A 14,030-nucleotide genomic window follows, 5' to 3' on the forward strand; every position below is an offset into this window, starting at 1 on the left:
GATGCTGATATATTGCATTCATGGTATCAAAAAATAAGATCAAGCACTGAATTTTCTACATAAAAATGGAGCTTGAGGTATTTATGCAACCCTTTATAAGATGATTTGATCTTACCCATTGCATGTTTTCTGTAGCTCTTCAGGACTTGGTACATGAAAGATGTTTCCTATGCTATTATTTGGAAGATTTACTGTTGCACAACATGCAAATAAAACATCAGGCACGTTCCTCTCCTCAGCAGTGAGTCTCACAGCAAGGAGCTAAAAAAGGGTGGTGTTGAGAACAAGGTTTTTCTGGCCATGTTGGCAAAGCACATTTTGTCAGTCAAAAAAGGCTGGGATAGATGAAAAAGCATAAAACACTGTAGGATTCACTCTGTTTCTTTAAATGGTCACATTAAATCCTGTAAACACCAGGTATCCTTTGGAGTAAAAACCAAACAAACTTAAAAACTACCAGACACAATCCAGAGCCAGCACAAAGGGGCTGGATCACCAGTGCCAGAGTCTGGTAAGGCCTCTCACTCAAGCGTGCCGTTCAAGCAAGCTTTTCAATTTGCTTTTAATAACCGAAAGGGTACAAAATAATTTCCAGTAACTTGTTTTCATCTTCTCTATTAACGCCAGTTCATTTTTTTCAGATCTATAAGAGATTTTTATTAATCTGAAAATCATATTATTTTGCATTCATTATAAGGACAATATGAGCAAGAATTATTGTAATTCATGCACAACTATTGTGATATCTCAAGTGGCTAACTGGTTAGTTATCTAGACTCTTGTCTGTCAGAGAAGGGAACTAAGTCCTCTAGGGAGTAAACTAAATATAAAACATTTCAATTTTCTTTCAGGATAAGACGTAAAATACTCAACATGGCCTAAAATCATGCACTGTTTCATTTACCTATTTGTATTTTGATGAGACAGCATAACATTTTTATGTGGCCTTTGTAAAATGTTCCTCTAGTTTGTGTGAATATAGCTAGTGTGATATGATTAATTTCTCAGAGAACACATGCGTTCCAGAAAGGCTCTGATCAGCTGAACACATTTGCTACCAGGCAGGTCTAAAACTACTGCTTGCAAGACCATCCGTTGGACACAACCTGCTATAGGACAAATAGGCCAAAATGAAAACTTGGCATGCCAGCACACTTCAAGTCTGGATTTGTGAAAGGATTTTTCAAACTTAGGAGCCCTTTTCACTACTTTAAAAGCAAAACCCACACGTACACACAAATTTCTAACGATTCTTTTTTCTTTACCAACTAGCATATACCTTGTTTTAATGGTTTACAGTGATTAAATCCCTCAAGATATATCCAGGCATTACTGAGGAAATAAAGAGACTCATCACCATTCTTCTTAAATTTTATTCCATAATAAAAAATAGAAGAAAGAAATAGAGTGTTCAAGAATGAAAGCAATTATTGGTCAATGTAAGGAGCAGTAAACTAATTATCTTCGTGATGATGAAGGACCTGGTTCATCAAAAGCATTTCTAGGTCCTCCATGGCATATTTGTAGGCTTTTACCAAAGAGAAATCCAGATTATCTTCTGCTGAAGCAGGTCCTGTATTATCTACAGACCACTTAATTTCATACTCTATTTATCCTTCTCTTTTTGTTCTTTTTCCTTCTTCTCACGTTCAGCTTTTGCTTCCTCCTCCTCATGTTGTTTTATCAACTGTTCCACCTCCTTTTGCTTCAGAACCCTTATCACTGTCTTCCCGTTCTCCCTCGTCAGCGTTGCAATTTCAACTGAAACACATGGAACAGAGAGCGGCATTAGTTTGTTCTTTAGCCAGAGCAACCCCAGCAGGGTAAGATTTGCAGTTACAGCTGACGGTGACGTGCAGGAGGCTCTTGCCCTGCCAGATGGCAGCGCTCTGTCCTGCAGCAGCGTACACACGCGAGTTCGTACCTCTCCAGGGAGGCGTTATCCCGTATTAGCGCGCTGCTTACCTTTCTCTGCAGAGAGTTTGCTAACGTCCATGGTTTTGTTTAGAACCTTAATGGCTAGTGCAAGTGCAGTCTTTAAGGTCATTTCCCCTTCTTTGTAGTCTTGCTTTAGCATTGACACAGCTGCCTATAAATTTCACAGAAATTAAAACGGTATTTTTGGGCAACCAACCAACCAGTTGCTTTTTGCCAAATAGCAATACATGAGTAACAGCAGCGTTTCTACAGTTACCGATTTCTGCTCTGCACTAGTAATCAACAGCTCAGTTTAATTACTACAGTGCAATTTATGTTTTGTTTTTTTGCTTGACTTTTGAGAGGAGAAAAACCAGAACTTACAGCACTATTATTCCCAATGCACGTCGCTTTCCACCCTCCATAATTTCCACTAGGATCACTTTGATACAGCTGAAATCCATAATGCTTATCCCAGCCAATATACAGCAGTGAAACACCAAAAGGACGTTTTCCTGTTGAAAAGAAGGGCTATTAGCAATCTAAATTTAGAAATAAGATTGGTCATGAGTGACAATTCTTTTCTTTGATTCCTTTTTTCAAATCTGTTCCTGTGAAGTAGGATTTAACAGACTGCTCTGCGCTTCTGCTGCTTGAGATAAGCACACCAGCTTGTCTTTCTAAGTCTTGGGCTGGGGAGGCAGCAGAGGTTTATTTCATTTAACCCCAAAAGCAGCTCATTTCTGTCTCCACAAATGTAATTTATCATCTTAGGACTTTAAATCAAAACTTAATATTCAATGTATGTAGCTTAGCTGTCAAAGTACATATTTTAACGGTATCAAAAACCAGGTACATAAAAAGGTCATTCTTTCACGCTACGTATGTATAAAATACCGGAAACATACTAAGGAACGTACTAAGGAACATTACTTACAACATCATTTTCTAACATGCTGCTTGATCCACAGAAATAATTACAACACTGATAGCCCTACATGTGGTGTTACTTGTGATTCATTGTGCTATCATGCTGGATGGGCCCCAAATGCTGGAAGATGACACCTGCATTCTATGCAATGGGTCGGAACCTCAGCCATCAATTTGTCAGTCACTAAAAAGCTGCACCTTCAGTAGCAAAACAGTGACCGTGACCACCCGTTCCCCTCTTATATTGGCTGTTGTTATTCTCAGAGTAACTCCTCACAGAAGAATTTGGTAGAACTGTCCAGAGACTCGGACACTTTAAATTATATAACAAAATCATTCTGTGGACATTTAAAAGCACAACGGTTAATCACACTTTGTTACCTCCAAACTGTGTGTAAGCCTGCTTGATATCACAGAGCGCTGTTACCAGTTGTTCACAAGGAATAGGCTCTTGATATTGTAACAAATATCTAACAGAAAGAGACAAAAAACCAATTTTCAAAACTTGTTTTGCTGACAGTATCCTGTACCACATTTAATGAGAACCAAGTTGCTAAGTTAGAGTGCCTCCTTGATCTAGCTGTTTTATTTCAAACAACCTACTTCTGCTCTACTAAGTGCATTTTCATTTTGATTTAATACATAAGCAGAACTGAATCTGACAGTGCAGACAAGGAAAACCACATCAACTGTCAGCAGACCTACCTCTGTGCGATCAGTCTCAGTTCATTTGTTAGAACGTTGGCATCTGAAGTTATTCCTGCAACACTGCAAGCCATATCCCTGCAATAAAAGCACGCACATGAACTGAATTCCTATCAGTCTCCAACAAACAGACGCGTCTTCATTCAGTGAACACCTACTGTGAGGCTTTGCTGATCGAAACTACACAGCTGCTGTACAAAACGGGTGTATCAGCTCCTGCCTTCAGGGTATGCCAAAAACATTTGTAACCATTTTGTAAGAGCAGAAGTGGACAGCAAAAAGTAAGTGGGTCAGTATGTTTGTTATGTGTATAGTTCTGAGAAGATGATCAAGTCCCAAGTGTCTGTACAAGCTAAAAGGGAAGTTGTAATAGGGAGATATATCTTCTCTGCTACCATTATGGCAGAGAAAGCTAAGGCCTGTTTTACCTAATTATCCTGTTCTCTTTGAATCATAAAAGAAAAGCAAAGTTTTGGAAGAGGACACTGAGCTGAAATCAAATGGTGAGTTTTTTGTGCATTCTTTATTCTGCCTCCTCAAAAGATATTTTGTGAAACTGAGAACTCCTAATTTTCTTAAGTGCTGCACTAAGATCACATTGTATGGGGAAGTATCAACAAACACAGGCTAACCCACCTAGAAAATTCTCCTAGAGGTTAAAAAAAAAGTGACGCTTCTACTTTAGAAGAACTACTGAAGCGAACAATGACTAAACAGCCCTACCTGCTAAAACACTGAACAAAAGGAATACTAATATTTCCAATAAAATCAGGTTTACTGCTAAAATATCCGAGTAACAGCAGCATTTTGTTACTGACAAGGTCACTGGATCTGATCATCATTTCAACTTACTCATTAAGTTTGTATATTTTCTCTGAGAAAAACACTTCATCAAGAAGCTTGTGAATGTTGCGTCTCTCTGCCGCCAGCAAAACGCCATCGTTCGCTAGAATTCCCAAGCAAGTTCCGGCATGTCCGATCGCCTCCATTGCGTACTCAACCTGGTACAGGCGACCTGCGCAAGGATTTAAATTGGTGACATCAAAAAAGTAACACTGAGCAAGACCACGTACATAAGGTGACTTAAATTGGAAAGAATGTGACAGATGCTCATTGTGCAATCTAGTCTTGTTTTTTCAGTCTGTTAGCAGTCGACAGCAAATCAATTGTTTGAAAAGGAGGAAGGAGTCAGAGAAGGAGAGTGTGCAAATCTGGTAAGGCAATACAAGGAATTGCCAACGCGGAAAAAAAACCACATTATTTTTAAAAAACCAAACCAACAAAAAACAACACAAACAAAACAAAACCCAACCAAACAAAACCCTACAGAACTCTCTGCTGCAGTAGGCTGACCCAAAATACATCTTCATTAATCAAAGGAAATATTTAATACTAGTCTTACTGAGTCCATCTCATCTAAGAAATATGAAAGCGTGGCTTTGTACATATTGTTTCAGTAAGAGTAACCAGGAGCGGCATGACTGCAGTAGCGGGCTGTTGTGCATTCTCGGGGGTGGAGAACAGAAACAATCCATCCATTCTCAAACAAAAGATGGTGAAGATTTGCTGAAGTTATTTCCAAACCACGGCAGGTGGTATCACTCACTAACGGGGCACAGTCATTACTGCCTGAACTAGAATGAATCTGGAAGCTTCCAGCTGGGACCCTCGGTGTCTTTAGAGAATTGGACACTACTGGCAAATAAATATGGTTTCTTTAACCCATACGTAGACAGAAACACACTATAAACAACCAACCTTTGTACAAGCAGTTTGTTATTTAGTTTTGTGACGCTAGATGGAACAGTCAGTTTTTTTAAAAGTGTGAGATTAAAAAATACCTTCTGGAGAAAATATGGTAGTTCTGGAGTCGTATCTTCGAGACTGTAAAAAACAACAGCTCATTAAATATCACCGTTCTCATGTCAGAGAGCAGCACTCTAAAGCTAGCGATGCGGTGAGCCTCAGCTGCTCGGAGAGCTCGGTTTGTTCCCGCGCTGCCCCGGCCCACCGCCACCCGCGGCCCCCACGCCATGACCCGGCCCGGCCCGCAGGTCCACTCACCATGGTGCCGGGACGCGCTAGGGGCAGGAGGGACTCGGGCCTGCAAAACACCACAACGCGCGTTAGAAGGCAGCGAGCGCAGCCGGGCCCCGAACCCGGAGAGCGCTGCCGCCACGACCGGCCCGGCGTCCCTGCCGCACTGCAGAGTCATCCCCACCGCGGCTGCAGGCCAGGGCCTCGCCGCCTCCCGGCGCGCCCCGCTCCCCCCGGCCCGCCCAGCCGCCCGCGCTCCCTCCTTCACTCACGGCGGGCCGAGGGCCGAGCGGCCGGGAAGGGCGAGCGGGGCCCGTCCGCCGAGAACGAGCCGACTCTACCGCCGCGCCAGCACCGTCACCGCTGCGCCGGAAATGGCCACTGCGCCTGCGCCGGGCAGGGGCGGGGCCGGGCGGCCTCTTCCCCCCAACGGCCGCCGCGCGCGGCTGCCGCTCGTGCCCCCGCCCAGAGAGTCAGCACGCGCAGCGGCTCGCGCTGCCGTAACAGCCGCCCGCGCGCCCCAACGGTTCCTAACGGTCCTCCGCGCGCTGCCGTACCAGCTCCCCCTCGCGGCCACGGTAGCTGCCGCGCCGCGGGGGCCGGACCAGCCGCGAGCCGCCCCCGGGCCCGCCCCCTCGGCGCGGAAGGAGGCCCCGCCCCCAGGCCCCGCCCCCAACGCACACAGCGCGGGTCACGGCCAGCAGCGCCTTTATTGGCCCGCTGGGGGCTCCTCACAGCCGCCGGGGGTCACGTATGCGCGGGCGGTCTCGAACCACGTCCTCTCCACCGCCTCCTGTCCCACCTCGAACATCTTCATTAAGTGTTTCCAGCCCGTCCTGGCCGTGACCATGAGGTACTCCCGGTTCTCGGGGTACAGCAGGGCCATGTGCGCGGCGATGACGAGGGACTGCGCGAAGCGGCCGCTCACCAGCAGGAACAGGGCCGCTCTCTCCTCCCCGCTGAGGGGCAGGACGCTCTCGAACCCGGCCAGGACGTGCCCGCCGACCCCCAGGGGATCCGGGCTCTCGATCATCATGTACATGATGGCTATCGCCACCTCAAACACGTAATAGCCGTAACTCATGTCGCTGAAATCCAGGATGCCGGACACCCTGTACTCAGGATGCTGCGTGGAAGCGGCGCTGGAGACAACGAGAATGTTGTGGTCATTGAGGTCGCCGTGGTTGATACCTGGACGCAGAAACAGTATTTAACAATTATTAAACAGCAGAATGTAACTTTTTGTTTCTGTCCTCAGTGAAACAGCGTTGAAAAGATGCTCAAACTAACACTCAACTACAAAACCATGTTAGTCTCCCTCAGCACCAAGTGTCACCTTTCCCGGCCTCGCTGCTGCCCAGGAGCCTCCGCTCCTCTGAAGGGTCCCACAGAGCAACTGGTCAAGTGTTTTCCAAACACAGAATAGCTGTTTTCAAACTGTCACCAGCATCAGTGAGAGATGAATTCCAAAAATAAGATTAAATAGTTATTTGGGCCTTTTGAAAAGACTTCCTGTACTTCATAGATTCTTACTAGGCTGATGTAACAGCATGAAAATCATCACTTTAAGTGGAAGGAAACGCATCAGAAAGACCAAGACCTGAACCCGACTCTGGACACGTTCTTCCTGGCTCATTCCACACTGTTTCAGTGTCTCGGTTCAACATAGTTACAATGAGAATAAAATACTCACAGGCTCGGAAACTGCTTAGTTTGGGTATCACTTTCCCTTTGAACTGCTCAATAACTTGTTCCACAACTTCACGGTATTTGTTCTGGCTCAAGGCATAAAGGTACTGGTCTAGAAGAGGAACGTTGGCCAGGTTCCAAATGAACTGACCTCGATGCAGACTCTTTGCTGATGGATGATGGAATTTCTGTGGAAAAGGCACAAGAGAAAATAGGCCATAAGTAAAAATCCTGTGACTAAAGGGCTTGATTCAAAACCCTATTAGCTTTAATAGGTTCCTAATGAGACTCACTGAAAAGCATCACGACTTTGACTATTGCTTTAAAACATGAAGTAAAAGAATAACCTGAAGGATTATTAAGGTGAGCATCTTAATATCTACATAGAGCCCAAATGAGTTTTTTCCCCCATTCTTTAGGCACAAGGAAAAGCATCTCCACCACTGCAGACCACACTTACCCTTGAATCTTCTAATGCTTTCTTTTAAATGACAAACCTTGGTAGATGATGATCCATATGTTAGCAGCATAAAGAGTCTTTTCCATCAAAATTTGCCTTCTCAGCAACTATTTCCTCCTTGGCAGGACAAGTTACAGGCATATCTTGAGACTAGCTGGACTATATAAACGGTTTTAATCTCATTATAAGAGCGTGACCAGAGTATTAGAAGGCAACAGGAAGATATCTTCCCCAACTGAAAAATGCTCTTGTAATTTAAGATTGTGGTTGGGAAAGCTGGCAATTCACCTTTCATAGTGGTCTGAGATCAGTAGCCAGAACATCAGAAGGTTAATGAAAGGCAATTAATAATGCAAGAGTTCTTTTATGTATCAAACTTCATTACTGGCTGATTTGTCAGCTTTATGATCCTGTATAATTACAGAGCAAAGAAAGAACTTTGCATTAAGATTATTTGACTGGAAGGGGTGCAAATGAGAGAAGTGTCACCAATCTCTGTTCGTTAGCACAGCTGGCGTTGTAGACAAGGGACCAACTGCTACCAGTGTTAAATGGTCACAGTTCTGATGACCAGGAGGAAGACGGCAAGTCAAAATGAATTCAAAAGAATAGATTGGCCAGCTGTGCCTGATGTGCATTATTCAAAAAACGCTTTAAAACTCACCTCTGAGAGCGCTTTATCCAAACTGGCAGCTAGCTTACCGATCTCGTAGAAAATCTGAGCGTTTGTTGCAATCTTTGCTACAGGTGTACCTGGCAGGTACGTCAGCAGTCGGACCATGTACTTCTTGTTCCCACATCCACTAGCTGACAGGCAAAGAGAGACACTGTCAGTTGCTTCAATATGTGCTATTAGTTAAGGCAAGAAGCAAAAAAGGTCCATCCCAGTGTAGAAATCATCTGCTGTAGCCAATAAACAGATTGCATTCAAGGATTTGATTTACCAGGATGTCATACGATGATGTGCAAACCTTAACACGTTTGCAACCTGTGCTGGACTCCTCTCCTTGTGCTTGGAATGGCCTCTGCTCACAGCAGGTTCCTCCAGCGCCCACAAAAACACTGACAGAGTTTTGCAGAACAGGAGGTCTCTGGAATCCCAGCTTTTGCATGGAACTAACAGTGACTAGAAAACCAAGATGGCAACACGCTCTTTTCAAGCGCTATTAAAGCAATTTATTCTGGTATTGTAGATGGTCTAGAACTGTCTTTTACACCATTCTCTAGGCAAATAATTTGTAACATCATTTAGTCAATGAGTTTCTTTTTCCCTTGTGCGTGGATAGGTCATGTCAATGTTTTCTCAAAGTCGTTACCCTGGAGTTATTTTCATAGTTAATTATTACCCTTCTCTAACTTGCTTTGCCTCTGGTATTTTAATCTTGGACACATAGGTCATCTGATACATATGCCCTAATATTTAAAAAGAAGCCTAAGTTTTACTTTGGTATAGATATGACGTTCCATATAGGGTGATAGTATTGCAGTAAAGGTGCTTGTAGTTGCTCACCTGACTCCAGAGACATTATGGTACCATCTTTGGTAAGCTGAGGCATAGCCGAAGGGAAGCCTTCAGCGCTGAGGAACATCATGGCGCGGGTCTGCGCCTCAATGAGGTCGGGCTCCCGGCTGTCCTCCGAATTGGTGATTTTGAGGACATACTCGTCAGCGCCTCCGTCTCTGGAGACACGCACGTGGAAATTCTGATCGTCGTAGCTGGGGAGCAGCGCGATCCAGGACACCCTTAACCCAAACACCCTGTCGACCAGCTCAGCTGCTTCTGTCTCATCAAGCGCCGGTTTGGTCAGCGTCTGGGGCTGGCAGCTCTTTCTAGAAGACATCACGTCTCTAGCAAATAAAAGAGAAGCTGGATGATCTTAATTGTATTCTGACATCAGAAGGAGTCATTACTACCACAAAATTAATTTGGATACTGGAGAGGAGTTTCCTACATTTATTAAATAAGCAGAGAAAACCCACTAAGTCAATCCTGGTTTCTTACATTGTGATTTCTTGTCAGCTGCTCAGTCTGTAGCCTCCCCACGAGAAAGCCTTCGGAGAGATGCACTCAGCCTGTTCAGAACAAGTACACATGACAAGCTTACCAACTAGGAGTACTTTTATTAGCTCATTTCCAGCAGTTTCTAACCTGGTATGTTGCTAAGCCGGGGTGATTTCCTAAGGAACGGAGCTACTGAATCCCAGGCCAGGAAGTTCTAAATTCACACCGACAAAAAGACGAGACACGTTTCGGTAGATCTGAACGTCAAAGCAGACAAATCTTTCTGCCCGGTCGCGGCCTCCAGAGTTCCCGCGTTGGGAAATGCAGAACAAACCTGCAGACGCTCCGCTCCGGGTGCCCCGGCCCGGCCTCCCCACTCGGACGAGCGGCCCTTGGACCCCGCCGCCCTTTGTCCCGCCCGCGGCGAGCGGCGGCTGCCGGGACCCGCCGCCCCGCCTGGGCTCCACGCCGGAGGGAGCGGGAGGCGGGGCCGCGCTGGGCCGTCCTCGGCTCGGGGGAACCCGCAGTGCCGGGACCGCACAGGAGCCGCCCGGGCCGGGCCGGACCTCCCGCGGGCACAAACCGGGGCGGCGAGGGAAACCCCTTTTTGGAGCTTGCAGGAGGCTGGGGTGAGCTCATTCATGGTTATCAAGATGGAAAGGGTGAGTGTCAGGAGGATGGAGCCAGGCTCTTCTGGTGACAACCAGTGACAGGACAAGGGGCAGTGGGTACAAACTGGAACACAAGAGGTTCCACTTAAATATGAGAAGACACTTCTTCCCAGTAAGGGTGGCAGAGCCTGGCCCAGGCTGCCCAGGGGGGTTGTGGAGTCTCCTTCTGTGCAGACATTCCAACCCGCCTGGACACCTTCCTGTGTAACCTCATCTGAGTGACTGACCAACTAAAAAAATATTCTGACCTACTTCACTTGCCCTCTCCCAGCCCTTAGAAATCACACAAGCCAGTTTTTTTTTTCTAAGAATAAAAGAGCTCCAGAAAATATTTGGGGTTCCTTCTCCCAGTTTTTGAGGCTGACTGAAGGTTTACAATTGCTCCTTGGAACAAAATTGATATAGTGATAGCAGGAACGCATTCTTGCTGTGCTTGTGACTTGAAGGTACAGAGCAGGTTACATCAAAATCAGAATATACTCATCCTCTGCAAACAAAATCACAATGCATTTTGCAGATCCGCACCTGGTTAGTCTTGCCTTATTCTGCAGAGAGTAGCGCCAAGTCTTACAAGCTACGGCCCAGCGTGCTGGTGGGAGCCGCATTGTGTCCGGGAGGCAACGCAGGGCACTGGGGTTGTGATTCAGCCTCTCATCGACATCTGTAAGAAAGAGAAAACTTGAACAATTGAGTGTCTCTGTGTTTGATGCAAGTCAAATGCTGCTTCCGAAAGCAAGTCTTCAGGGTGGGTCAGACACCCCCAAATCACCGCTGGAGATTGGGTCATATCTGTAAGCTCTACATGCCATAAATGTAATCTCAATCAACAACTTACCTGAATGCAGGATTTGATCTAGATTCTACGTTCAACATTTTCCTGGGGAAAAAAAGAACATTATTCAAAAGCATTTGATAGGGTTGTAATATCCAGACTAGTACGAGCTCAGCTTACACAGAAAACCTCTTTATAAAGCAACTAAACGCACTTTGGAAGCCCACATGTGAGACACTCTTAATGAGAAAATGAGGCATGTGTAATTATGTAATGTATGTAATTATACCCTATTTCTTATTCACCTCACCCTTCCATGCATGGTTACAGTGCCATTTTAAGTGTATTGCATATTATCTATTCAAAATAGATGGTAACATACAAGAACTGTGATACAATTTTCTTTATTAAAAATAATTTACAGCATCAGTAACATTTTATGCACAATTGTCATCAACTGAACTTAAGATCTATGTATACAATACTTACTGGAGTTAAAACTTACACTGTTCTGTAGGCTTTAAACAGCAGACATTTATTTGCAGTTGCTTAAATATTATTAATATACATAGCTTCATGTCCTTATACTTAGATGTAAAATGTATAAACATCAACACTATCCCAAAGCTTTGTAATTCAGGTGGAGGAGGGAGGAAGAGGGGCATGAGGAGAGAAAACATTTAGGAAAAATTGGAACAGATTCTTCTCCAGGACAAACTGAAGAGATCTCTAGGTTACATACATCTAACACAGTCACTTCTTCGAAAAGGTACACCGCCTCCTATGCTTTAAGGTACTAAAAAAGGTCTGACTGAGGTTTGGTGTGTAGTGGTAGCTCTCTGAGAGTGCTGCACCCCACCTCTGCCACAACGAGGACGTCACTCTTGCCCCTCTAAAGCTCATCTCATCCTAGCCGTGTCCAGAGTGCAGCGGCTTTGCTGCAGGGCTGTTGCAGCGCTCACTGCTGCGCAGGGAGAGGGGACAGGCACGTCACCACGGCTCAGCAGGCGAGCGTTCCCTTCTCGGGGAGCTCGGTGCCACGTGGGGAGCAGGACACGGGTCACGCTGCACTGAAGGGTGGGGGCTGCATGGCGCTGCATGGCTCACAGCGGGGCTTGAGGGGTACGACCCACCGCAGCAACACTGGCAGGGGACTGAAGTGGAACAGCAGCTGTACCACGGCACAGCTCAAAAGCTCTGTCTGATTTTCAGCCACACGAGTGCAGCAGAATTACAGTAGTTGCTATGGTAATGGAACCCATCACCTCTCTTGAAAGAGACTTTAAAAGAGGCTTTATAAGAGACAACTTGTGGGTAAGTCACACCCTTGAAACTGTGCTTAACTTGACAGTGCTGGCTTACCCTGACACAGCTCGGATCACTGGCTCCTGAAGCAACCGTGTTACTGCACTAGAGGCGAGAAGGCTGCGTTCCGTTCAAGCATTAGCAGTTACGCAAATTTAACACAGCCTTAGAGCTGTGTTTTGATTTACCATCTGCATGAGGCATCATGTGCCAGCACTGAATTCCTGTTTGCTCCCCAATAACAAACACTTTTGATTTAGTTCAAGAGAACACCTTTGAGCTGGGGAAGAACAGAAACAAAACCAACAACATAGTATCAGACACACTGTTGTACGAGAAAGAAGATCTGCTGAAGAACTCTGGATAAGATTAGCAAAAGTATACCACAGAACAGAAACAGTTGAATATAGTGGAGTTGATTTACCATCCATATCAGTGGCAGGAGTCACTGGAATGGTTTTTATCGTGACTAATAGAAAACCACAGCAAAACTAGTGAAATATAAAAACAGATTATACAGAATTTCTAACTTTGTCCAATAGAATAAAAGGTGTATTAAAGTTATGCCAATGAAGTCAAATTAATTCAGCATTTGAACTGTCAAAAAATTAATATACTGTTAATTATATGTTGGGGCTTTTTTTAAGGAATGTCAGGAACATACTATTCAAATTTGAACAGTGCATCTGTTAAGTCTGCAAGCCAACTAGCTTAGTGTCTGGTTACAAATTGAAAGCACACCTAATCAAGCTAATATATAGTACTCTTGAAAGGTTCAATATTTAAGACAATGCTTATCAAGAGCAACAAATCTTAAAGCAAGATCTTGATAATTTATATGCAAGTTATCGCAGTTTTGTTCTCCAAAAGAAATTAATCTCTACATAAACCAGCAGTACTATTATGGAGCTTTTCAGGGTAGAGCACAGAAATACTCTCGAAGCTGAAGACTCGCTTGCACAGGTTAGAAGGCGTCAGTGCCTAGTGAAGCGGCAGAACAAGCCCTAGTGCAGGCGCTGCGCCTCTCCCGGGAGCACCACACACAGAACAGGGCTTTACCAACAACGTGCCCACAATTAAACGTACCGAAGTTGCAATGGTGTCAGAGCCAGGTTTGTTCAGTACTGTGGGATCCTCAGCAGGGGAACCTGATGCCTGTCTGGAAGAGCTGTAACCAACAGCACATGAGAAAACATTCAAGGCAGTACAGCCACCTCGGCTACTCAACATGGACAAGCAAGTCTAATGTATTAGACACGGGCTGTATTTGCAGCAGAGGAATTTAAACAGTCCTAATAGATCTGGGTCAAGATTTTTAAAGGTTGAAATCCTAAGGGGAGGTACTTTGTCTAATGATACCACAGACAGTACAGTAAAAACTGATGTCAAATGACATACTGCATCCCTCGAAGCAGGTATCACAAACTTCAATCAAAGGACACTGCAGCTTGCCAGAAAGCTGGGGCACTACACTTGGCCTGCATGAAGAAAATAATTGTGAGCATTTTTTTTAAATGCAGAGATGTTTCTCATGAAAAAATC

The 14,030-nt window shown here is 44.9% G+C and overlaps 2 protein-coding genes across 5 annotated transcripts; both read right to left on the reverse strand.

The window, feature by feature from the left end:
• Positions 1-1,355: 1,355 nt before the first annotated feature.
• PSMA4 (proteasome 20S subunit alpha 4) lies at positions 1,356-6,134 on the reverse strand. The gene is made up of 9 exons (XM_065076260.1): positions 5,862-6,134; positions 5,617-5,656; positions 5,394-5,436; positions 4,405-4,567; positions 3,553-3,630; positions 3,229-3,317; positions 2,302-2,432; positions 1,966-2,089; positions 1,356-1,761 (listed from the first exon to the last, which is right to left on the reverse strand). The coding sequence occupies exons 2-9, from the start codon at positions 5,617-5,619 to the stop codon at positions 1,607-1,609; spliced, it is 786 nt and encodes a 261-aa protein (XP_064932332.1). The 5' UTR covers positions 5,620-5,656; positions 5,862-6,134; the 3' UTR covers positions 1,356-1,606.
• A 146-nt stretch (positions 6,135-6,280) lies between these two features.
• On the reverse strand, positions 6,281-11,578 carry HYKK (hydroxylysine kinase). 4 transcript variants are annotated; one of them, XM_065076254.1, is made up of 6 exons: positions 10,937-11,578; positions 9,741-9,811; positions 9,249-9,586; positions 8,403-8,545; positions 7,283-7,466; positions 6,281-6,780 (listed from the first exon to the last, which is right to left on the reverse strand). In XM_065076254.1, exons 3-6 carry the CDS (start codon positions 9,577-9,579, stop codon positions 6,299-6,301), a joined length of 1,140 nt encoding a protein of 379 aa, XP_064932326.1. In that variant the 5' UTR covers positions 9,580-9,586; positions 9,741-9,811; positions 10,937-11,578; the 3' UTR covers positions 6,281-6,298. The 4 variants fall into 4 exon arrangements, with proteins under 4 accessions (XP_064932326.1, XP_021139021.2, XP_064932325.1 ...); XM_021283346.2 differs by lacking the exon at positions 10,937-11,578 and adding an exon at positions 10,075-10,404; XM_065076253.1 differs by lacking the exon at positions 10,937-11,578 and adding an exon at positions 9,888-10,404.
• Positions 11,579-14,030: the final 2,452 nt, after the last annotated feature.

This window comes from Columba livia, chromosome 11 (genome assembly GCF_036013475.1).
Source record: "Columba livia isolate bColLiv1 breed racing homer chromosome 11, bColLiv1.pat.W.v2, whole genome shotgun sequence".
Lineage (NCBI taxonomy): Eukaryota > Metazoa > Chordata > Aves > Columbiformes > Columbidae > Columba > Columba livia.